At 54.7% G+C, this 22,733-nt stretch overlaps 1 protein-coding gene and 1 pseudogene across 1 annotated transcript in view; both read right to left on the reverse strand.

Annotated features, from left to right (window-relative positions):
- The window catches only part of CACNA2D4 (calcium voltage-gated channel auxiliary subunit alpha2delta 4), a 132,637-nt gene extending 121,273 nt beyond the window's left edge, over positions 1 to 11,364 (reverse strand). Inside the window, exons 1-6 of the mRNA XM_009217684.3 lie at positions 11,138 to 11,364; positions 7,760 to 7,841; positions 5,933 to 6,049; positions 2,296 to 2,355; positions 906 to 1,068; positions 23 to 154 (exon numbers count right to left, since the gene is read on the reverse strand). Of these exons, the coding sequence (XP_009215948.3) occupies positions 23 to 154; positions 906 to 1,068; positions 2,296 to 2,355; positions 5,933 to 6,049; positions 7,760 to 7,841; positions 11,138 to 11,364 (781 nt within the window). The remainder of the gene's footprint in view (positions 1 to 22; positions 155 to 905; positions 1,069 to 2,295; positions 2,356 to 5,932; positions 6,050 to 7,759; positions 7,842 to 11,137) is intronic.
- A 9,784-nt stretch (positions 11,365 to 21,148) lies between these two features.
- Positions 21,149 to 22,436, reverse strand: LOC101023198 (annotated as a pseudogene).
- Positions 22,437 to 22,733: the final 297 nt, after the last annotated feature.

Below are 22,733 nucleotides of genomic sequence, written 5' to 3' on the forward strand. Positions count from 1 at the left end.
AGATGCAACTCCATGTCCTTACCTGGATAGATCCTGAAGAATCCAGTTGCACTGCCAAAATATTGCCAGGTCAATGTTGGGTCTCTCTGGAAGTTCTCCACAAAGACAGCATTCAAGGCTTCAGACATGTAGACGCCATTTAAAATATCTGGGTCTGAAGGGTGAGATTATAGATGATCATGATCCTGTAGAACTTCTCAGGAAAACGGTGATCATGCCTGGTGAGTGTGTCTGGCGAGCGTGCCTGGTGGGTGTGCCTGATGGGTGTGTCTGGTGAGTGCGTGGTGGGTGTGCCTGGTGAGTGCCTGGTGGGTGTGCCTGGTGAGTGCCTGGTGGGTGTGTGCCTTGTGGGCATGCCTGGTGGGTGCATCTGGTGGGTGTGTCTGGTGGGCGTGCCTGGTGGGTGCATCTGGTGGGTGTGTCTGGTGGGCATGCCAGGTGGGTGTGCCTGGTGGGTGTGCCTGGTGGGTGTGTCTGGTGGGTGTGTCTGGTAAGAGCCTGGTGGGTGTGTCTGGTGGGTGTGCCTGTTGCATGTGCTTGGTGGGTGTGCCTGGTGGGCTTGCCTGGTGGGTGTGTTTGGTAAGTGTGCCTGGTGGGTGTGCCTGGTGTGTCTGGTGGGCCTGCCTGGTGGGTGTGTCTGGTGGATGTGTCTGGTGGGCGTGCCTGGTGGGTGTGTCTGGTGGGCGTGCCTGGTGGGTGTGTCTGGTGGGCGTGCCTGGTGGGTGTGCCTGGTGGGCATGCCTGGTGGGTGTGTCTGGTGGGTGTGCTTAGTGGGTGTGCCTGGTCGGTGTGTCTGGTGGGCGTGCCTGGTGGTTGTGTCTGGTGGGTGTGTTTGGTCAGTGCCTGGTGGGTGTGCTAGGTGGGCGTGCCTGGTGAGTGTGCCTGAGCTGAGCGTGCTAGGCTACCTTTGTTGTACACGTTTGTGGGCAGCTGCACGCTGCTGATGGAGGTGTTCACCGGCAGGTTGCTGAAGTGCGCATTGGACTCCAGGAGGAACTCGGCGCCCAGCTCCACGAAGTTGCCTTTCTCGTCCCTTTCATTGATCAGGACCGAGTTGTAATAGTCGAACTGGGGTGGACGGGTGAGGCCCACGGAGACGGCCCGAGCACAGGGACAGGCGGAGAGAGAGCAAGAGAAACGGCGCAGGTGAGAGGACGCGAGGGCCGGGGCGGAGCGGCCATCAGCGTCTACACAGGCACCTGCAGCGGCGCGCTGGGCAATGATAGGGTGATTCGGGACAAAAACATCCAGGAGGCCGACGTTTGATGACCGTCGTCCTGGCCGCTGCCTCAGTCCCCAGCTTGGAGCGGGTGTGTTGACGCGGCCGAGGCGGAGAGGAGACAGGCAGCCGCGGAGTCAAGGACAGGTAGAGACAAGAGCCCCATCAGCCCGTCCACTTCTCGCGGGCCAGGAAGGCCCCAGAGCCCCAGAACGGTGCCTGCGGAATCTTGGGGCCTACAGCCTTGGCCTCAGACAGGTTCCGAGTCCCGCAGCTGCCCTCGGCCTCTCCAACGCGGTATTGGAGGGTGTGCTAGGATTGCCTCCAGCAGAGCCCCGGCCCCATTTCCTCCACACGACCGGGTTCACACCTGAACACCCCCCAGGACTGCCTCACAGACATCCCCACGCCAACTGCCACGCCAGGTTCCTGCACCCCACACCCGGCTCCTCCTCACGACACTGCGGCCCGCGCTGGCCTTCCACGCACACTCCCAGCCGCATCCCCGCCCTGCTCAAGCCCTCCGCACCTGCCTTTCCCTGCTGAGAAAGGCCAGGCTCCTAGGCTGGCACCCAAGGCTCCCCCGACCCCCTCATCTAACTGTCCAAGGCCACTGTCTTCGTCACCAGCCTCTGGACACACAGGGCCCAGGTCCCACTGTTTCCTCAACCAACCTTGTGTTTTCTTATTTCTGTATCTTCTTTCCACTGTGACCAAAGGCCTCTTTTCCAGGCCCTGTCTGCCTAAATCCCCCTGAGCCCTGGGCGCAGCCCCAGGCAGCCCTGTCTGCGGGAGTTTCAGGGCAGCCCTCCCCTTCTCCAGCCTGCATTCTCCTGAGGCTCCATCCACCCATCTGTAGTGACTTGTGATGTGCCTTATACTGGAGTTCTTTGCACTGTGAGCTTCTTGAGGTCAAGAACAAGTTCCCATCCAGAGGATAGCACATCGCTGTGCCTGTGTGGGGTGAGCAGTAAATGTCTATGGAATCAGTGTATCACCGCCCTACACCACCACCCCCATATCTGGTACTCAGGTGATCCTGGCCCTCTGGCACCAGTGCCAGGAGTGGGACTCACCACCAGGGATTCGTTGAATTCGTGGTTCAGGTCGGCCTCCTCGGCAGCCTCCACCAGATTCTGAGGGATGGGAACACAGAGGTAGGGAGAATGGGTAAAAGGAACCCAGCGGGTTTTCAGCGAGTGAAACAGTTGCCGGGTAACCGAGCAATTCCACTCCTGGGTGTGTATGCCCAGAAGAATTGAAAACAGGGATGCTAACAAGAACTCAGGCACGAATATTCACAGCCACACTATGCACAACAGCCAAAAAGCATGTGCATACGGCTAAGTGAAAGCAGCCCATCGGAAGAGGCCATGTACTGTGTGATCCCAACAACATGGCATTCTGGAAAAGGCAAGACTAGGGAGATGGAGAAGATAAGTGGTTGCCAATGGTTGGGGATTTTTAGGGCAGTGAAATTCTTTTGTCTGATACTGTAATAGCGGATGCATGTCATTGCACATGTTTCCAAACCCACAGAATGTACGAGAGTGAACCCTAATGCGTGCTATGGACTTTGGGATAATGGAAATTCACTGATTATACCCAATCTACTATGGATGCAGGGTGTCGATAGTGGGGAAGGCTGTGGCAACAGGGGATGTATGGAAACTGTACTTTCTTCTACATTTTGCTGTGAACCTAAAATGGCTCTAAAAAATAAAGTCTACTAAAATACATGCTCTGTGTGTGTGTGTGTGTGTGTGTGTGTGTATTCAAAGCCAAAAGATGGAAACAACTCAAATGTCTGTCATTTGATGAAATAATAAACAAAATGTGGGCTATGCACACAATGGAATATTATACAGCCCTAAAAAGGAATGAATTGCTGATGCATGGAACAACACAGATGAACCCTGGAGACATTATGCTAAGTGAAATAAGTCTACAAATGGTCACATATTGTATGATGCCATTTACGTGAAATACCCACAACAGGCAAATCCATAGACAGAAAGAGATTAGTGGTTGCGGAGCTAAGAGGAGGTGGATAGTGGAGTGATTGCTTACTTAGTACTCAGATTCTGCTTGGAGTGGTGAAAACGTTCTGGAACTAGATGATGGAGATGGTTGTACAACATTGTGGATGTACTTAATACCACTAAATTATACACTTCAAAATAATGGTCAATTTTATCTTACATGTATTTTACTGCAATACAATTTTTTTTTTTTTTTTTTTTTTTTTTTTTGAGATGGAGTCTCGCTCTGTCACCCAGGCTGGAGTGCAGTGGCATGATCTTGGCTCACTGCAACCTCCACCTCCCAGGTTCAAGCAATTCTCCTGCCTCAGCCTCCCGAGTAGCTAGGACCACAGGTGCCTGCAACCACGCCCAGCTAATTTTTGTATTTTTAGTAGAGATGGGGTTGCACCATGTTGGCCAGGATGGTCTCATTCTCTTGACCTCATCATTCGCCCACATTGGCCTCCCAAAGTGCTGGGATTACAGGCGTAAGTCACCGCGCCTGGCACAATTTTTTTTTTTTTTTTTTAAGAGCAGGCCAGCACCACAGAGTGTCAGGGTAAGTCAGGGTGGGGGAAGTGTTTTGGGAGTCAGAGGACCCAAGATCCTGTTCTAGCTTTGTCAGGGCCAAGCCACTAAGCCTCTCTGGTCTTCTGCTTATACAACTGTAAATTGGGTAGGATAATTCCTGCCTCCCCACTCTCAGCTTACAGATCCTAGGATAAGGAAATTCCACAGAGAAATACTCATTTCAGGGAGGCTTTGCAGGAAACTTCCCATGCGCATCCTCATAGAAGGTCTGCAACCCCCACACACCACCCACAGCAGGGGCAGGGACCGGTGCTCAGAGAAAGTCTGCAGAGCAGTGCTTCTTTGGTGTCTGAGGCTGTGGAAGGGCACAGGGAGCCTGGAGCCCCAGCCTCTGGGGGTGTCTCAGGACTGCTTGCTGCTCTAAGGGAGGAGACCACCCCTCATATTGTCTTATGCCCAATTTCTGCCTCCAAAGAAAGAAGAAGTGAAAACTAAAAGGCAGAAATGAAATCCACAGGCAGACAGCCCAGTGCCGTGCCTTGGGCCTGGTAGTTAAAGTTATTGACCCCTGACCTAACTGCTTATGTTATCTACAGATTCCAGACATTGTATGGAGAAGCACTGTGAAAATCCCTGTCCGGTTCTGTTCCGTTCTGATTACCGGTGCATGCAGCCCCCAGTCACGTACCCTCTGCTTGCTCAATTGATCATGACCCTCTCATGTGGACCCCCTTAGAGTTGTGAGCCCTTAAAAGGGACAGGAATTACTCACTCAGGGAGCCCGGCTCTTGAGACAGGAGTCTTGCCGATGCTCCCGGCCAAATAAACCCCTTCCTTCTTTAACTCCGTGTCTGAGGAGTTTTGTCTGCGGCTTGTCCGGCTACACTCTAGTGACACAAGGACCGACGCCTGAAGTCAGGCGAGTTTCATACCCCCCTGTCTGTGTTTGACCCAAGGAGGCTGTTTACACAACGCTCACTGATTGAAAGAGGCAGGCGTCACTGCGGGTGCCAGGCTGTGTGTGAGGCTGGTGCCTTCCTGCTGTGGTGTGTGATTCAGTGACCCCAGATAGGCTCTTGAGTTCCCAGGCATCTTCTCATTGGTTCCTGATGCTAAGATCCCTTGCCCCTAGGCGTGCAGAAATGCTGCTCATTATAACACATGGGAAAGAAGGCCCCAGCAACCCTGACCTCGGCCTCCTCCCAGAGCGGGGGTTGTGATGGGGGTGGGGGGAAAGCCAGCACACTGGGGAGGCCACAGCTCGCCTGCCCTATCTGCCCCTTCCCCTGCTGCTTGGCCCTGGCCTCAGCCTCCCAACCCAGCCAACCACCTCCGATCTCCTCTCTCCTTGTTCTCCTGGCTGGTCTCACGAGTCCTTTCAGGGACAGCACTGGTCTTGGATGGTTCGATTCTTGACTGGATGGAGTGGAGGACTGTATCTCTCCAACCACACTGTATCTACTGGTTTATACCATCCAGGTCCCCATAGGCCTCAGTGCAGACACTTCATCCCAGAGAAGGGGACAGCTTCTGTTTCTCCTGGGCCGCACCAGGCTTGGTGGATGTCCAGTAACAGGGTCACCTGGGCACAGGGCCCATCCCTGTAAGTACCTCTGCTGCCCGGGTGGCCCTCAGAGCACTTGGAAGCCATGAAGGTGGGTCCTGATGGCTGAATGAGGGTAAGGGAGGAACGAGGAGAGATGAGAAGGAGGATAGAGGAGGGAGGAGCTTGGCTTTGCTGGTCCCAGCTAGCTCGACTCCCACCCTCCTTCTGCTCGTCTGTCCGTCCATTCCCAAAGTAATTCCTAGGTGCTCACCCTGTGCAGTGCTCTGTACTGGTCACTGGGTATGGTCTGGTGACTCAGAGTTCCCCACAATGGCTGCAGGCTGACCTGGCAGTGCTGGGCATGGCCACCTCGGGGAAGAGCTCCGATCCCAGCCCCTCCCCTCTCCTCTTGTTTCCTATCATTTCCTCTTTTACAGGGACTCCTGGAGTGAGGGTTCTTTTGGCTAATGGAGGTACAAGGTGGAATCTTGTAAGATAGGAGAGGCTCACAAGGGTGGGAGGATGCAGGGCCATGACATGGGGAGGGTCACTCTGCCACCCTGCGTCATGGGGCTGGGGAGGAATGCCCTGCAGATCACAGGCCTGGAGTACCTGGACGGCCTCGACTTTCCTCCGCAGCATGTTCTCCATGTCCTCGGAGAACTTCCTCACCAGCTCCAAGCCATCCACCTCCTCGATCTTCAGACTGGACTCCACATCCTTGTACTTCTGTTTGGGGAAGGGGGGAGAGATGGGTGCACGAGGTTTTGTACCAGCATGGTTGCACCTGTGTATGCATGGCCTCCATCCTCTCAACAGGTGCATTCTGGCACACGGAGCCTGGTTTACTCAACTAGGGGGAGGCCTAGCCCTCTCCTCCTTGGACAACATCCCCAGTGATGGTATCGCTGCCTCTCTTCAAATGTCTCTGTTCCAGGTGCTCTAGATGCATTGCAGCTATACCCTTAACAGGGGAGTAGACCGAGGCTCAGAGAAGTCAGTGAACTTGACCAAGGTCAGTGAGCAGGTGACCCTTGATGGGGCCAGGGCTCCCAGGCATCCCTGCCCATGTCCTTTGTGCAGAGCCATGCTGCTTCCCAGGGCTTGTGAAACCACCCCTGACATCAGTTCACTTTTCCCCAATGCCCCCAAAGAGGCATCTTGCTGTGAAAGTGCCCCTGTGCACATGGATGTGAACCTCAACTCCCAGTGTCCCAACAGAGCCCGGCAGCTCCAGGAACTGAGCACAGCCGCCTGACAACTGCCAGTGAGCCCAGGAAAGCCTGGAGTGGGGTTTGAGTTTTCTCTCTGGGCCCAGGGGAGACCAGCTCTCATTGACTGTGTGTATTGTAAATGTCTATTCACTCAGCTCTGAAATTTATTGGCCGTGTGACCACAGGCAAGCCAGTCAATCAGTTTCCTCATTTGTAAGATGTGACATTTACATAGCTTTAGTGTATGCTCTAGAACGCATAGATTTTACAGAATACTTTTACCCCAAACGGACATCAGTACTGCTCTCTGCTCCTCGGCCCGGGTTGTGGTGCTGTGCAGCATAGGAGTGTGCTGTGAGGGGCAGGGGGGGTCTTAGCTGTCATCGCTACAGTGGCCTCTGGGGGCTCAGGGAGCAGCCCACCCTGGCTCCTCTTACTCCACCAGGGACAGGCCTGGGGGCTGTGGGCAGGGGAGTTGAGGAGGGACATGCGGTCACATGCAAGCATAAAAGCCTGGGATTCAGGATCTTTGTGATATGGAAAAGCTGCCTCATGAATTGGTGGTAGGAATGAAATCATGACTACGAAGCTCTCAGTGAGTGGTAATAATAGAGGAGGGTGAACTGCCGTTGGAACTGCTCTGGGGGGTTACAAATATTAGAGAACAGTGAAGTTGTTTATAACCTGGTAAGAAGACCAGCCAGCCGTTAATCTGCACAGCAAGCAATGCATATGAAGGGGGCGGATGCTGGACGTGGCTGGGGGCTGGGGGACTGACAGCTGGAGGTATGGGAGCTCTCCCTGCACAGAGGCCACAGCCCGTCCACCTTCTATGGCCCAAGCAGCTCCTAGGGCCCTGCACATGCCCTCCAAGGCTCCGCTAGCATCACAGGTGTTAGGCCTGCATCCCACTCCATCCACTCCCTCTGTCTCCCCTTTATTCTTCACCCCACCCCCACCCAGTACATCTCCTGCGTCTAATTCCACCTTGGCCTCTGCTCCCTGAGGACCTGGCACAATGCTCTTGACCACGCCCCCAAACCGCCCCCCCTGCCTTGCTTTGGGAGTTGAGCAAATCGTTCACCTCCCCGGGCCTCAGTGTCCCCGTCTGAAATAAGCCGATTTGATGGGAGGCCCAAGGCCCCTCACAGCACTGGCATCTGGGGGCTTTGATGGCTGACTGCCCTCTGCCACCCGGTGGGCTCTCTGGAAGGGGGCGACTGACCTTCTGCAGCAAGAGGGAGCCCGAGTATTTGGTCAGAGTGCTGTACAGATCCCCGCCGAAGGTGTCAGCCCATAGCTTCACTCTGCCAGGCAACGAAAGGACACGTGTATACACACAAGTACATGCACAAATACAGAAACACACGCATAGACATATGGATTCACACACATAGAAAGCAAGTGTCTACACACAGACACCAGCTGACGCATGCACACTCAAACACACAGACACATGATGCATAAGAAATGCACACACACATACACCCACATGCATGCCCATACACACACACGCATATGCATACACACATGTGACATATGCCCAGAAACACACACAAGAGCACCTGTCCCTCCTCCCGTCCCTAAAGCTACAGCCGCGGCCTGGGCAGGAGACGCGGAGAACCCTCCGGCTCCAGCGGCTGCACTGCTGTGTGTGAGCATCCTGCTGAGGGTCATGAGGCAGGGCTGACCAGCCCAGGACTGAGCCTCACCCCAAGCCTCCGGGGCCTCTGGTTGGAGAGTGGTGGACCGAGAGGAGAGAAGGAGGGGAGAGGCAGTGGACAGGCTCAGGCCACGGTCGGAGGACCCTGAGGACAAAGGAGGACCTGCCTGGCCACAGCTGTGGCCTCTCAATGAATTGTTCCCTCCAGTGCACTCCACTCAAGGCCACTGGGGGCTGCCAAACCCTCTGTTGAAACCTCAGCGAATGCGTGAGGCAAGGACGCAGGAGGAAAAGGCTCTGAGCTGCCACTGCTGAGGCTGAGGGCAGGGCAGGCTGGGAGGGCATGAGGAGGCCACACCTTGCCCTCTGCGTGGGCAGCCTAGTGGGGAGCCCCGACCTCTGGCCCATGCCCCAGAAATGCACCACAATCCCACCATCTGGGCCGGGCTCCTGGGGTCCTGGGGGCAGGCACCCAGGGCTGGGTCTGAGCCTCTGCAAATGGAGCGGAAGTGGTTTGCCTGTGAGATCATTTGAAGAACAGCAGTCGCCACTCAACCAGTGTTTATCAGGGTCCTGCCATGAGGCAGCCTGGAGCCACCCCACAGTCCCCACCTTTGCAGGGACAGTTTTCTCATGCAGGTAGCATAGTACACGTCTGAAGGTGCCCATGAAGGTCGGGGAGAGGTAGTGGTATAAGGGAAGCCTTCCTGGGGGAGGGAGATCTGAGCTCTGGGTTAGAAGTTTGGTAGAGGTTAGCCTGCAAAGGGATCTGGAAGGGGATTGTAGGTAGGGAGTACGGAAGAGCTTGGAGGAGTAAAACATGACTTCCACGTTTCCAGTGTGGGCTGTTGACCTGATGGTGTTGTTATTGAATAAAATTAAGACTATCAGGAAGGTCGGGGGAACAAGTTGAGGAGGGTGAAAGGTGACGTGTGTACCTTGGGCTCTGTTGAATGTGAGGTTGCCATTGCAGAGCTACCAAGTGCCATTGGGCAGGTTGTGCACTGCACAACTCTGGAAGGCACCAATTGTGTTTTATCTTGAAAGACACACATCTGAATTTAAAACCTCACATGAGGTTTAGGAAAAGCTGCCCATAAGCATTGGGTATGTGTCTAACAGGTAGAGACAGGGCCAGGAGTCATCAGCACAAAGGTAGGGATTGGAATTCTGAGGGCAGGAGGGCTCTCTCAAGGAGGGTGTGCAGCATGAGATCTCTGAGCGTTGACAGATGTTGGGGAGCACCCCCAACCTCATGGGGAGGCAGGAGAGGAGGAGCACTTGAAGACAGCAGAGATAAGCCGTGCCCAGGGAGACGCAGAGGAGTGCAGTGCCATGGAAGTCAAGGCACTGGGATAAAGGAGAGGGGGGCTTGTGTGTTCCAAGCAACAGGGTCTGGGGCGACACGGCCAGGAATGTCTCCTGGATTGGGCACGAGGAGGGCTTTGGGGACCCTGTGGAAACAGAGTTGGGCGGAGGTGGAAGCCCTGCAGGCGGAAGGGAAAGACTGAGAAGAGAGGTTCAGCGGGAGTGAGGACAGGTGGGGCCGAGTCCCGGGCAGGCAGATGAGGCTGTGTGCAGGCTACGGTCTCCGGCAGCACCCAGGACTTGCGCATAGATGGCCGCTGGGGCCCCCCTCCCTGAAGGCCTGGATTCCAGCCACCCTGACTTGGCCCTCAGCCCACTCCTGGAGTTGGCCCTCTCCTATCAGCTGGTGTGTGTTCTGGGGATGAAAATTGTTCTCAACATCTCCTGCAGCAACAGATAGCGTTACAGGCTGGCAGTGGGTGTGATGGTGGAAGCGCAGTCCAGGCTGACTGGAGTTCAAATCCCAGCACCTTCATTTCCTGGCCTTGTGAACTTGGGGAAGTCACCTGATCTCTCTGGGCCTCTGTTCCCTCAGCTGCAAAACAGGGATAAAATAAGCCCCCGCTGAATGGCTTTGCAAACTAACGGTGTCGTTTGTGAAGCACCCAGCTCCATGCCAGGCATGAAACAAGGAGAGATGTGCAGCTTGATGGGAAGCGATGCTGCCTAATCCACTGCTCAGCAAGGCTAAACACATGCACAGTGTGTCATGTGGGCTCGCTGTCCCCACTCCTGCTAAGACATGCAGTTGGCAGGTGGCTCTGCTGGTGGCCTGGCTATGGTGCTGGGCTCAAGTGACTGGATTAAACAGGATAGGGTCTGTAGCACCTACAGTCTAGAAGGCTCTGTTCCCCACCATGTAGTGGAAATTTCCTTCCTAGGACCACTAGAGCTAGGGCCTAAAATACAGACACCCCGGAGAGGTTGCACAGTAATTTAAATTTACACCAAGGTGCACGTGACTGATAGCGGGTTCTTCCCTGGAGCTGGTCTTAATGGCCGGCTATAGAATCAAGGCTGGAAGGAGGCAGAAAGGTGTAGAAAGGGAAGACTGCAGCCACCAAAATCCATTTCTTCCCCAGTTCCTGGACAAGCTACCTCCTGTGTGCATGAGACGTTCTGTGGGTTCAGAACTGCGTCCCCTTTTTGGAATGTCAAAATATGCATTTCTTGCCAAATCCTCTGGGGAGCTGCGATGATGACATAACCCAGCTTCCCCAGGCCGCCTCATCTCAGCGATTATCCTGAAGGAGCACCCACCCTGCAGGTGCCCCAGAAGCTGCTTGTCAGGCCAAGAAGAGAGCAGCCCTGAAGACCAGTCCTGCCTAAAGCCATCCTGCTCCTGGGGAGGGGCAGGTGGGACTCCGGAACTCACAGAGCTTTTGGGAGGAGAGAGAGGAGGCCGGAGGAGAAAAGGGTTTTGCAGCAAGAGAGTGGCCAGTCGCAGCCACTGGGGAAGAGCCCAGAGGGACGGCAGGGGCAGGAGGAGTGGGCAGAGGAGGGAGGCCCAGCCCGGGAAGAAAGTGGGAAAGGGTGACGGGTTTTTGGGGTGGGGTTGAACGTGATGCTTACGTTTCCAGAGGAATCTTGGCCTGCCCCCATGTAGGGGACAGGGAGGTGCCCAGGAGCAGCAGCCACAGGAGGGCCGAGGCCTTCTGCACAATGGCCCAGGCCATGGGCATTGGCTGGCAGGGAATCCAGCAGCTGGTGGAGCTGAGATTTGCGTGGAAGTTGGGGGTTGCCGGCATGGTGGGCCTGGGGTTGGGGAGGGGAAGGAGGGCAGAGCAGCCACAGACCATGAGCTCTGCCTGCCTGCCTCCCAGGCCCCAGGGACGCCCCAAGCCTTTGTCTTCCGGGCCCCGGCGAGCCTGGGGTCTCCAGCCTCTCAGTCCTGGGCGGGGAGGGCTTCTCTCTGCCCCACAGCTGCAGCTCACAGAAGCGTTGCCCCACCTAGCAAGCAGGCCTCGGGAGAGGGGCTGGGGGAGAGGCTGTGGCAACATGAACCCCTTTAATCCGCTGGCCTCTCCTCTAATCCTCTCCTGACAGCAGGGAGGGGGTGGCAGGGGGCGGGGAGCTGCCTCCCGAGATTACCACGACTGCAGCTGGTTCCCTCAGGGCTGCAGTGCACCCCTCTGCTTTAAAGAGGTAGCCCCGTTCCTGTGGAACCACCTTCTGGACCCAGGGAGGGCTCACTGTGACTCTGGCCAGAGGACAGCAGCTGAGTTTGCACAGTGCTCTGATGGACCCACAAATCTCCTGCTGACCCTGAGGTGGGGGCGTGTCCTCATCCCTGCTGGGCAGAGGCTCTTGAGGCCCGGGGAGTCCCAGGGGCAGAGCTGGGACTCTGGCTGGTGTTTCCAGGCCTGGGGCCTTTGGGCCAGGTCATAGGTCATAGGTGAAGTCAGTGCAGGTCATAGGTCATAGGTGAAGTCAGTGCAGGTCATAGGTCATAGGTGAAGTCAGTGCGGGTCATAGGTCATAGGTGAAGTCAGTGGACCCACACCTCCACATCTCAGCTGCTCGTGGGCAGGGCTGGGGACGTGTTTGCTGTGCAACTGTTGAAGCTTCAGGGCCCCTGAGTCCACAGACTCCACCCTTTCCCGGAGAGGCCCTAGCAATGTGTTCCTGTGGCCAAACGTTTTTGTAAACTATGCAGAAGTGAGATAGTTTAACCATAACCAGTTGAGACGTCTGTCTCTTTCCATCCCAGCTTCTCTTCCGTCTGATGGGCCCTTAGTTGGATGATGTTTGGGTGGCTGAGGGCACTTGGGGGATCCAGTTAAGAGGAAAGTGAGCCGGGGAAACATCTAATCTGGGCTTACAGGGATATGCTGATGTGGCTCACAACGACTCCTTTGTATAGAGAAGTCACCTCCAGCTGAGTGTAGGACGGCCTTCCAGGAACACTCGTCCCACAGGACATCCCAGCAGCAGATGCAGCAAGAGAGGCTGGGCGGCAATGTGAGCGCACCCCGCCCCTCTCAGCCTGGCCATGTGTCGTGGGGAGGGCAAAATAACCGTCAGGAGCTCATCTGCAGAAAATCTGCAAAAAGCCACACAGGTAACATTGTTAGTGGAGGATCTGGTTCTCACCAAGGCCGGGCCAGAACAGAAGTTCTCTCCCGTTAGGAAAATAGTTGATATTGAGAGAATATAATTACACCGTACATTGCTTTGTGTTCTGATGAGAATTACACAAATTAGAATTGATCAAAATTCTTGTGTTGTGAGCCCAAACCCGTAGTAGTACCACATGGGTCCTCTGGGGGTGAAGTCATAGATTTTATGCAGTCCCTGTCTCGGATTGTTTCCTTAATGTAACTGGTGCACCACGTCTTCACAAAATCTGGTGGTTCCAGCAAAATGGTACACAAAATTGCCACCAACGCAGAGAAATGCTTGCAGAAGCAAGTGTTCTGATGACAGAACTCCTACACAGATTCATCAATAAGTCTATGTTGTAGTATCAGAGTAATCTGGTGGCACAGTTTTGTGGCTGAATACAATGTATTTTTTAAAGGCATCTGAATGATTCCTATGAATGTCTTAATTTCACATAAATTTTGTACATGTTTCGAGGATTACAAATCAAACACATTTAGAAAAAATAATACAGAGGTACATTGGGCAGTCAATACATAAAAAGAACGTAACTCCTCTAGGTTTTGTGAATTTGGTGGCATTCACCAGCCTCTTAAAATTTGTAATTTGGAATTGATTTTTAAAACTAAATAAATATTCACTTTTTTTCAACTTTTTTATTGTGGCCAAATACACATAACATATAATGTGCCGTCTTAATCATTTTTTTAAGTGTACGATTTAGTGTAATTCAATACATTCATAATGTTGTTCCACCATCACCACCATCTATCTCTATAATTCTTTCATCTTGTAAAGCTGAAACTCTGAACCCATTAAACACTAGCTCCCCTTCCCTTCTCCCCCAGCCGCTGGTGGCCGCCACTCTGCTCTCTGTGTCTCTGATGTTGGCGGCTACAGGGACCTCACAGAAGTGGAATCATCACACAGTTGTCCTTCCGTGACTGGCTTATTTCACTTAGCACAATGTCCGAAAGGTTCAGCCACGGTGCAGCGTGTGTCAGAGTTTCCTTCCTTTTTAAGGCTGATTAATATTCCATCGTGTGGATAGACCTCATTTTGTGCATCTATTCCTCTATCGATGGACATCGGGGTGGTGTCCTCCTTTCGGCTACTGTGAACTATGCTGCTCTCAAGACGGGTGTGCAAATATCTCTTCGAGATCCTGCTTTCAATAATAAATATTCGCTTTTATATTTATGTTTGCACTTGTGATTTGCATTATTTTTCTTTTATGGATAACCACTCGCACATTATACAAGCTCCCACCCCCTCAGAGCCTGCCCCCACCGGGTTTCAGCACCCTGTGTGGAAAGGCTTCACCTCCCTCTACTGTGTCAAGCATGAGAGCAGCTTAGAAAGCTCCGTCCTTCACAGACACGCTGGTGGCCCGTGTCCTGAGCAGCCCCTTAGACATACTTAGGAAGCCTCCAAAACTAGGCCTCCTCGGCCCAAGGCCACCCCTGGCCTCCAGGCAGCAGACTCTGCCCACTTCCCCTTCAGGCTCTAGCGACGGTTTCCTTCCCTGAGTGGGGGCTGGAGGGGGTAACGGCTGGGCTGCATCCTGTGTCCCCTACACTCACACCTTTCCAGAGTCCTTTGGGAACCAACTTTCTCACCTGTTCCTGCGGGGCCCTGTCTGGGAGCCTCCCCACCCTGCCTCTCCTCATCGATTCTTAACGCAGCAACTGAAGGATCTTTTCAAATGTAAGTCAGACCCTGTGGCTCCTCTGCTCCGAAGCCCCCAGGGCTGCCCATCTCCCTTAGAGGAAAAGCCACAGTTCTGACCACAGCCACGAGGCCATACCTGGCTGGAGCTGGCTTGATTTTAAAAATCATTCCAAATTACAAATTTTAAGAAGCTGATGAACGCCACCAAATTCACAGCCACGAGGCCCTCCGGCTGCCGCCCACTGGGGCGCTCCTGCTGCTCCTTGGGTACCTCAGGCACGCTCCCCGTTGGTGTGGCTGACCTCTGTTTGCAGTCCACGCTGTGGCTCTGTCTGCCTGCTTCCCCCTGCGTGGCCGGCTCCCTCATTTCCATCAGTGCCTGGCATCGGGTTTCCTGCAGGAAGAGCTGGTACCCTTGGCTCGGGCAGCTTGAGAAGAGTTTAACAGAGAGGCTATTTACAGAGGTGTGGACGGAGTCCTGCAGGGACACTGCAGTGACCAGGGCTGGAAACGGCGGGAGCCAGCCCCTAAACCTTGGGGAGGGGGATGGGGACAGGGACAGGAAAGCCACTGGACCCTGGAGAGAACAGGCTGTATGGGGAGGACTGTGGCCTCTGGCCAAGGGATGCAGCCAGCCACAGCAGTCCCATGGGAGGGCTGGGGCAGTGAACACCCACTCACCCTCTGCCTCCCCCCGCTCTCCTGCTGGTGCCCCCACCTGGTGAACCCGCTCCCCCCCAGGACAGCCCCTCAGGGCAGGGAGAGCACTCAGAGGAGACAGCAGGGGATGTCTAGCTCAAGGTCTTCAACGCCACCTTTTATGAAGGTGTCCTTGAATGAGAGAGTGGCGGGCAGTGGCGCACAACTCTGTGAATAGCCTGTCAAGCACTGAGCTGCAAACTTGAACATGGTGAATTTTACGGCATATGAATTACTTCTCTGTTAAAAAAACTTTTTTTTTTTTTTTTGAAAATCACCTTTTTAACGAGTGAAGCCTTTCCCGGCTACAAGATCCACCATCTTGACCCTACGCCTGACGTTCCCTGTCCTTCTTCACAGCATCTTCTTCTCCTCAGTGGCTAGCATGGGACGTGCCCTATACTAGGCCTCCTCCTCTAGCACGCAGCCTCCATAAGGGGCAGGGCCTGCGGGCTGTTTGTCCCTGCTGTCTGCCCCGTCCCCCCGCACAAGGAAGTAAAAACATGATTGGAATGAAGGAGGGATTGAAACGGGGGTGATGCTGGGTGGAGGTGAGGGCACTTGGGCCGAGTCCTGCTTGTCTCCGCCTCCACTCTCTGGGGCCTTTGAACAGGAGCTCCAGGGCCCCCGGGTCAGTTTGGAAACCCCCATGTAGCCAGGCAAAGGCTTTCATTTCCCGTTCATTTTACAAATGTGTCTCGGATGGCTCATTTCATCTTCGGGTGACACAGAGCACATCACAAAGGCCTTCTGTGGTATCTGTACAGCACTATTCACTGCAGTGTGAGTCACAGCAGCAGAAGGTGGGAGCACCCCGGGTGTCCACCCTGCAGGGACATGGATCGTGGATAAATCCAAGTGTCAACAAACAAACTAAACGTGGCATTGCACACGATGAACTATTAAAAGGAAGGCAATCCTGACACACGCTACAACATGGATGAACCTTGAGGACATGGTGGTGAGTGAAATAAGCCGGTCACGGAAAGATAAATACTATATGATTCCGTTTGTACATGGTTCTCAGATTCACAGAGACAGAAAGCAGAGTGGTGGGCGCCCAGGGCTGCAGGGAGGGAGCAGTAGAGGTGGTGGTATGGGTGCAGAGAGCCGGTTCTGCACCAAAAGGTGAAAAGGAGTTCTGGGAAGATGGAGAGGTGGTAGTGAACACCAGAAGCGTGTGAGAGTGTGGCCCAACACCTGGGCTCTACCTAAAACAGCATACGATGAGTGAATTTTGGGTTGCATGCTAATGTTTTAAAAAATTGCTGAAAAAAGAGGAGTTAATTAGTAAGAGGTGCTGGCAGGCTGCCTAGGAAAAACCAAAGTCCAGAACCCCCGGCTTCCTCATCTCTGAACATACTTCCCATTCATGAAACATCCCATGGCTCCCAAGAGAGAAATGCCAGTCTGGCTGGATTGCAGGAAAACTTTAGAAGATCACGGACTCTGGCGCCATCAGGCCAATGGTCTGGCATCAGTGGGGATCGATGCGACAGATGGTCTTTGGCCGGACGTATTGTATCCTGCCGAAGCCACCTTTGTGGACGCACGCATTATCTGGACCTGCTGGCAGGGACCTGCCCCATGTACCTGAACCGCCATGGGGACGCACCAGGGGACCTTGCAGTAATGCGCTGGACCATGCCACGCACAGACTTACTACTGCACGCGCCGCGGACTACTGGCTTGCCCACCAGACCTGCCTTTGCGGACACGCACCTGCGATGCCGCACGATGGTTCTACCATCACCGCGGACCTTCGCCGGACCTGCTGAGACGCACGTATGCGAACACGTAATACGGACTGCCACCACCACCACAGACGCACATGGTTCTACCCATGCGGAATGCATGCACACTTCCCTTCCTTCCATTCCCTTCCTTCCCATTCCCTCCTTCCGTTCCTTCCTGTCCTTCCATTCGGTTTCCTTCCTGTCCTTCCACTGTCCTTCCTTCCTCCTTCCTTCCTTCCTGATCCATTCGGATACGCTGCCTTACCTGAACCGCATGCTACATGGACCGCACAAAACTGCCTGAACCTGCGATATGCGGACCTGCATGCACATGGACACTGCGCGCATGGACGCACCACCAGACCACTGCGCCCATGGACCGCAGACCTGCGCATGGACACACACATGCATGGACCTGCGCTTATCGTTCCTGCATGCCTGCCGGACACCACCTTTGCGGGGACCTGCCTATGCATGGACTGCCGCAGGACCACCTGCATTTTACCTTACCGGAACACCACCACCATATTACCGCCAGTTGTATGCCGCCAGACACACATGCACACGCACGTCTCCCCACCCATCACTAAGAAACGCAGCTTGGATTTAGGTGGTAAACAAGGTCATCAGCCTAGCGTCAACCTAGATTTGCTGGTGCAGTCTCCTGCCCGCGGGACGTCAGGCCTCCAACTTGTACCTTCTGCCTGGAGAGTCTGAGGCGCATCAAAGCCCGGGAGCAGAGGGCAGCGGGCTAATTAGAGGCTGGCCAGGCAGGCAGCCGCTGCGAGGCTGTGCGAAGAGGTACTCTGCCAAAGAGCGGATCCCTGGGGACCTGCCGTGTCTATAAATACCCTGAAGGTAACTTGTTAGAGGTTGTGTGTGTGTGTGTGTGGGGAAGGGGGGAGAGAGAGAGAGAATGGGGAGGTAAAGACTGAAGCAGAAGAAACTCAGAGGGCCCCGTGGGGATTTACAAGCTGGGGGAGGACTTGGTGGTGAAAGGAGCTGGTCAGTTTCCACAGCTTCACAGCCCAGGAGGAGTGCAGAGAGGCCTCAAGAGGAAATTCAAGCATCAAAGAACAGGGTTTGAGAGGGAAGACCAGAGGAAGTGCTGAGAGGCACCAGCAATTTACTCATTTAACCGACAAGTGAGGGCTAGCTGCGAGCCCAGAGGGTGTGCTCCAGGTTCTGACCCGTGATGGGCGGGCCCCAGGACTGTCCCTTCCTACCCTGTTATCCACGGCATCTTGTTTTTCTTATCTGTAAAATGGGGATGATGCTCCCTGTGTCAGGAATAAATGTACTCAGCTGAAAGTAACAGAAAACCCAGATGACAAACAGGGATTTGTGAAAACAAGAAGTTTGGAGTGGGCAGTTCCAGTAGCAGCCTGTCTTGGCTCAGCTGCTCCGTGATGTCTGCAGAGACCCAGGCCCTCCTTCTTTCTGCCTTCCCCGCTCTGCCTGCTGGCTTTCATCCTCACGTGGCTCACCTCACTGTCACAAGATGGCTGCTGCCATTCAACATCACGTCCAAGTTTACAGTAGGGGGCAGGAGAAGGGCCATGCCTCTGACTAATTGGCCAAAAGTGGACAACGGGTCGCCCTGAGCGGCAAGGGAGGCTGGAAAGATGGAAACAGGATTACCCTAACTTGTCTAACAAAACATGATCTGTTGCCTGGTGCTGGGTGTTATGAGGAAGAACAGAAGGGTATGATGTGGGCAACTAGGTTTGCCTCACTCCTGGGAGTAGCGAACAAAACGAGGCAGGTAAAGCTCTCAGCACAGGGCCTGCCTGGCACTCAGAAACACTCTCCATTATCATGTACATGTGAGTTTTCTTCCTGTGTAACGACTGATGGGCAAACCTCTACTCCCAAGACACTTCCAGGGGAGCTAGCAAAGGGTGCACCCCCTCTTCTTCAGAGCAGAAGACCAAGGTGTGCGCAAAGGGGCAGAGATTGGGCAGGGACTCAGCTGTGGGGCCCAGGGGCCCATTTGCCCTGGGAGCCTTTCATGGCCTTTCTGGTTGGGTGCACTGGAACAAGCCTCAGCCACCTATGAGTCAGAAGACCTGGTTTTTAGTGCGCACCCTGAAACTGATCTCCTGTGCAACCTTGGCCTTTTCCCTCTTAATTTTGTCATCTACATACAAGAGAGTTGGGTGAGAGGATCATCAGAGACTGTGCATGTGAGCTCGTGATGTTCTACACAAATGCGAGACGTTTGAGTTCACGAGGGAGAAGCAAGGCAAGCTTAGGGACCATAGTGAGCTTAGTGACTGTGGGCGGCGGGCAGTGAGCACACACATGAACATACACACACACGCATGCACGCATGTAACGCACCACACAGTACCAACCGAACACGTGTGCAGCACATGCGGATGAATGCACATCCAACACACATTAATACACAGGTTAGCTGTCTGCCAAGATGGACCCTGGTAACCCACGGTATAAAAGCCTTGCCAAAGGAGAGGGGACATGGGAGATGGAGGATGAGGCTGGGCTGAGGTCAGCCGGCCCCCAGCAAGATGGTCTTGGCTATTCCCGTCACGTGAGGCCAGAAGGCAGTTTCCAGGGTGCTCACTGGGGTGTGTGGACAAGGTGTTGACCATGTTGTTCCTCTTTGGAAACCCCCTCACTGCCCTTTGGAAACCCCCTCACTGCCCTTTGCAGTGACTCTATCCAGTAGGGCCATGTTGCTAGAAAGTCTGGTCTCCAGGTCCTCTCCATCTGCAGCTTTTCCATCCCTTTCAGGGCAGGCAAGAGGCTGTGACTACACAGTCAGCTGAGGCTGAGAAGGACAAGGGGAAGCAGGGGGGCCCAGTAGCCACGCCAGCCAGAGCCCTGGCTGCCCAGCAGTCAGGAGGGAGGGGGATGGAATCCTGGGGGAGTCGCTTTGAAATCAGAAGTCCTCACAGCCTCCCTTTCAGCTCCCTACTTCACTTAGACTTGCACCTCTGTAGCTGTGCCAGGTCAGAGCCCTGAGGAGGTGGGCAGCCAGCACGTGTAGTGTTATACCAGGAGGGTGAGCGTGAGAACCTGGCCGGGAAGCCACTACTGCAGTGGAAATCAGTCCCTAAGCCCTGCCGTTCGAAACAGCGGGGCCCACGCCAGCTCATCTGAGGTGCTGGAAACGTGCTGAGATGGAACCATGCACAGCTCAGAGCACTGGGCCAAGCCCAGAGGCCACAGCAGCCTGGAGGAGGCAGCTCACAGCAGTGAGCGTGGGGAGTGGGGCTGGCCGGACAGGAAGCCGAATGCTTCCTCGGAGAACCAGACCAGCTTCCAGGAAGGATGTCTGGTCCAGGCTGGCAGCTTGCTGGGAATTTGCTCTTCCGAGCTCCCCAAGGACTGCGTTCCGGAAAGGCCAGAGAGGGCCTTGGTCAAGGGTCTATTGAGGCATTACCCAGGGCCAACAAACGAAGACCAGCCAGGAGCCAGGGCTGCTGTCCAGGTTCTCCTTCAAGCAATCCGCGGAGAAAACGTTGCCTTACAAACTGCGACGATGGGATTAAAATGAATCCCATTGGCGTTAGGAAGAGTTCTTCTCCTTCCTTCTGATGGGGGAAATGTACAGAAATGGTGCAAATGTTTGGTGGTAGAGAAATGGAATTAGGGGTGTGACCGTTTCGTGACTGTGACTGGCCTCTGGTGAACTCATGTTCCCTTGGCCCGCCGCCCTCAGGGTCACCCCCATGGCGCGCCATAGTTGGGCTGATGTTCCCATGATGAAAGCCCTGGGCACGCCTCAGAGGATAGAGGAGGACTCCGGACCCTCGTTCCCGCTTTGGGAACAGTCCCGGAGGAAGTGGCAGAGGCGAGTGGGAGCCATCAAATGCTCGTGCTCAGTGGAGCTTCTGGAATTGTCGGAGCTCAGCCCTCAACTTTCCAGAAACATAACTGAGACCAGGAGAGAAGGGCCCTCCTCAGTGCCACGCCCCATTCACGAAAGAGCCAGGACCACTGAGCCCAGGCTTCCTGCACTCACCGCACTGCCTTGCCAGGCTTCGTGGGATGGGCCTCTCTCTGTGTCAGGTACAGCAGGGGCGATACAGAGGCGAGGGGATGGGATCCTTTCGCTCAGAGATACACCAGGGATGCAATCAATGTGAAGACCATAATAGTCAAGGACAAATGTGAGATGGGCTCTTGGATCGTTACGGAACACACTGGCAGACACTTCTGAAGAGGTTGACACAACGGGAGTAGCATTTGAGTTTGAAAGAAGAATTAGTCCTGATTAAGCTAATCAAGGAGGGTTGTAGTGGCTAAGGGCTTGTTTAGGCCCTGCCATTGATTAACGGCGTGATCTCGGGCAAGTTACCAAACTTCCAACTCAATTTCCCCCTCGATAGAACGCGGGGCAGTGATACCTGCCCTGCAGATGTCAGGGGAGGTGACATGGTGTGTGTAACATTCCTCCACATTGCCCAGCAAATGGCGAGATCTCTATAAACCCTGTGGTCATCGTGGCTCTCCTTGTCATTGTCATCCTCCTCATGACCATGGCCACCGTTCATGGGCAGGGGCTGGGTCACACCAGGAAGGCTGTCTGCAGCAGTCTCCCTAGGATGGGGGCACTGACACCTGTGCAGCCCTTCCTCTGCCTGAGTCCCACCTGTTCTGGACAAAATTAGGTGTGTAGGTGAGGAAGCAGAGGGGCAGTTACTGGTGCCGATGAATCCCCGAAGCGTTTTGGAGAATCACAGCTACAACTAAATTCAGCTGGAGGTTTGTCCTCTCAGTCTGAGCCATGTGCTCATTTCAGAGTGTGGGGAAGGAGGGGGAAGGGGGAAGGAGGAAGAGGAAAAGGTCGAGGAGGAAAAAGAGGATAGGAGAAGGAGGAGGAAGAGAGGGAGGAGGAGGAAGGGGGAGGAGGAGGAAAGGGAGGAGAAGGAGAAGGAAAAGGGGGAGGAGGAGGAGGAGGAGAAGAGGGGGAGGAGGAAGAGGAAAAGAGGAGGAGGAAGAGGGGAGGAAGAGGGGGAAGAAGAGGGGAAAGAGGAAGAGGGGAAGAGGGGGAGAAGGAGGAAGAGGAGGAGGAGGAGGAAGGGGAGGAGGAAGAGGAGGAGGAGGAAGAGGGGGAAGAAAAGGAGGAGGAAGAGGGAGAGGAAGAGGGGGAAGAGGAAAAGGAGGAGGAAGGGGGAGAGGAGGAAGAGATGGAGGAGGAAGAGGAGGAGGAAGAGGGGAAAGAGGAGGAAAACGGGGAGGAGGAGGAGGAAGAGGGGGAGGAGGAGGAGGAAGGGGAGCAGGAGGAGGAAGAGGGGGAGGAGGAAGAGGGGGAAGAAGAGGGAAAGGATGACGAGGAGGGGGAAGGCGGGGGGAGGAGCAGGAGGAGGAGGAGACGACCAGATGGGCATGGGTTTGGTTCCATCTGCTCAGGCTCACTTGTCTGTGCCCACTGGCCTGGGTCCCTCAGGTCTCCACCCTTCTGTTTCACAGCCTCAGTTCCTCTCTTGGTGGGGCCTCCATGAATCTTTCCTTCTCTGCCTGTCTGCCTGGCCTTCGGCTTCTCCTTTTCTCTTGCTCCTCAATGCCTCCCCACCCTTCTCTCCCACAGTGTCCAGCAAGCCTTTGCTACCCACCCACTGTACGCCTGGCCCTGTGCCTGGCCCCAGGGTCCAGAACCCCTTAGCGTGATGGTCATTTCTTGCCCTGGAGGAGCTCACAGGCTGCTGAGAAGACAGACACAAAAGAAAATACCGAGAGGCCAGAGAGCTCGCTCTGCCTGGATCTCATGCCCTTATGAGGGTGATTTCTGCCTGGAGTAAACCCCACGTGTCTGAACACCTGCTGCTCCACTGGGCCCTCAGAGTGGAGCATAGACCCTGCCTCGCCCCCGCCTCCGGGAGCTCAGAGTCATCAGAAGAGTGCCCAGCAGGGGTGCGGCGGGTACCACTTAGTGCTTCCGGCTGCAAGGAGCAGGAAACCCCTACTTGGGGACCAAAATAATAACGGTG

The sequence above is a fragment of the Papio anubis genome, chromosome 9 (genome assembly GCF_008728515.1).
Source record: "Papio anubis isolate 15944 chromosome 9, Panubis1.0, whole genome shotgun sequence".
Classification (NCBI taxonomy): domain Eukaryota; kingdom Metazoa; phylum Chordata; class Mammalia; order Primates; family Cercopithecidae; genus Papio; species Papio anubis.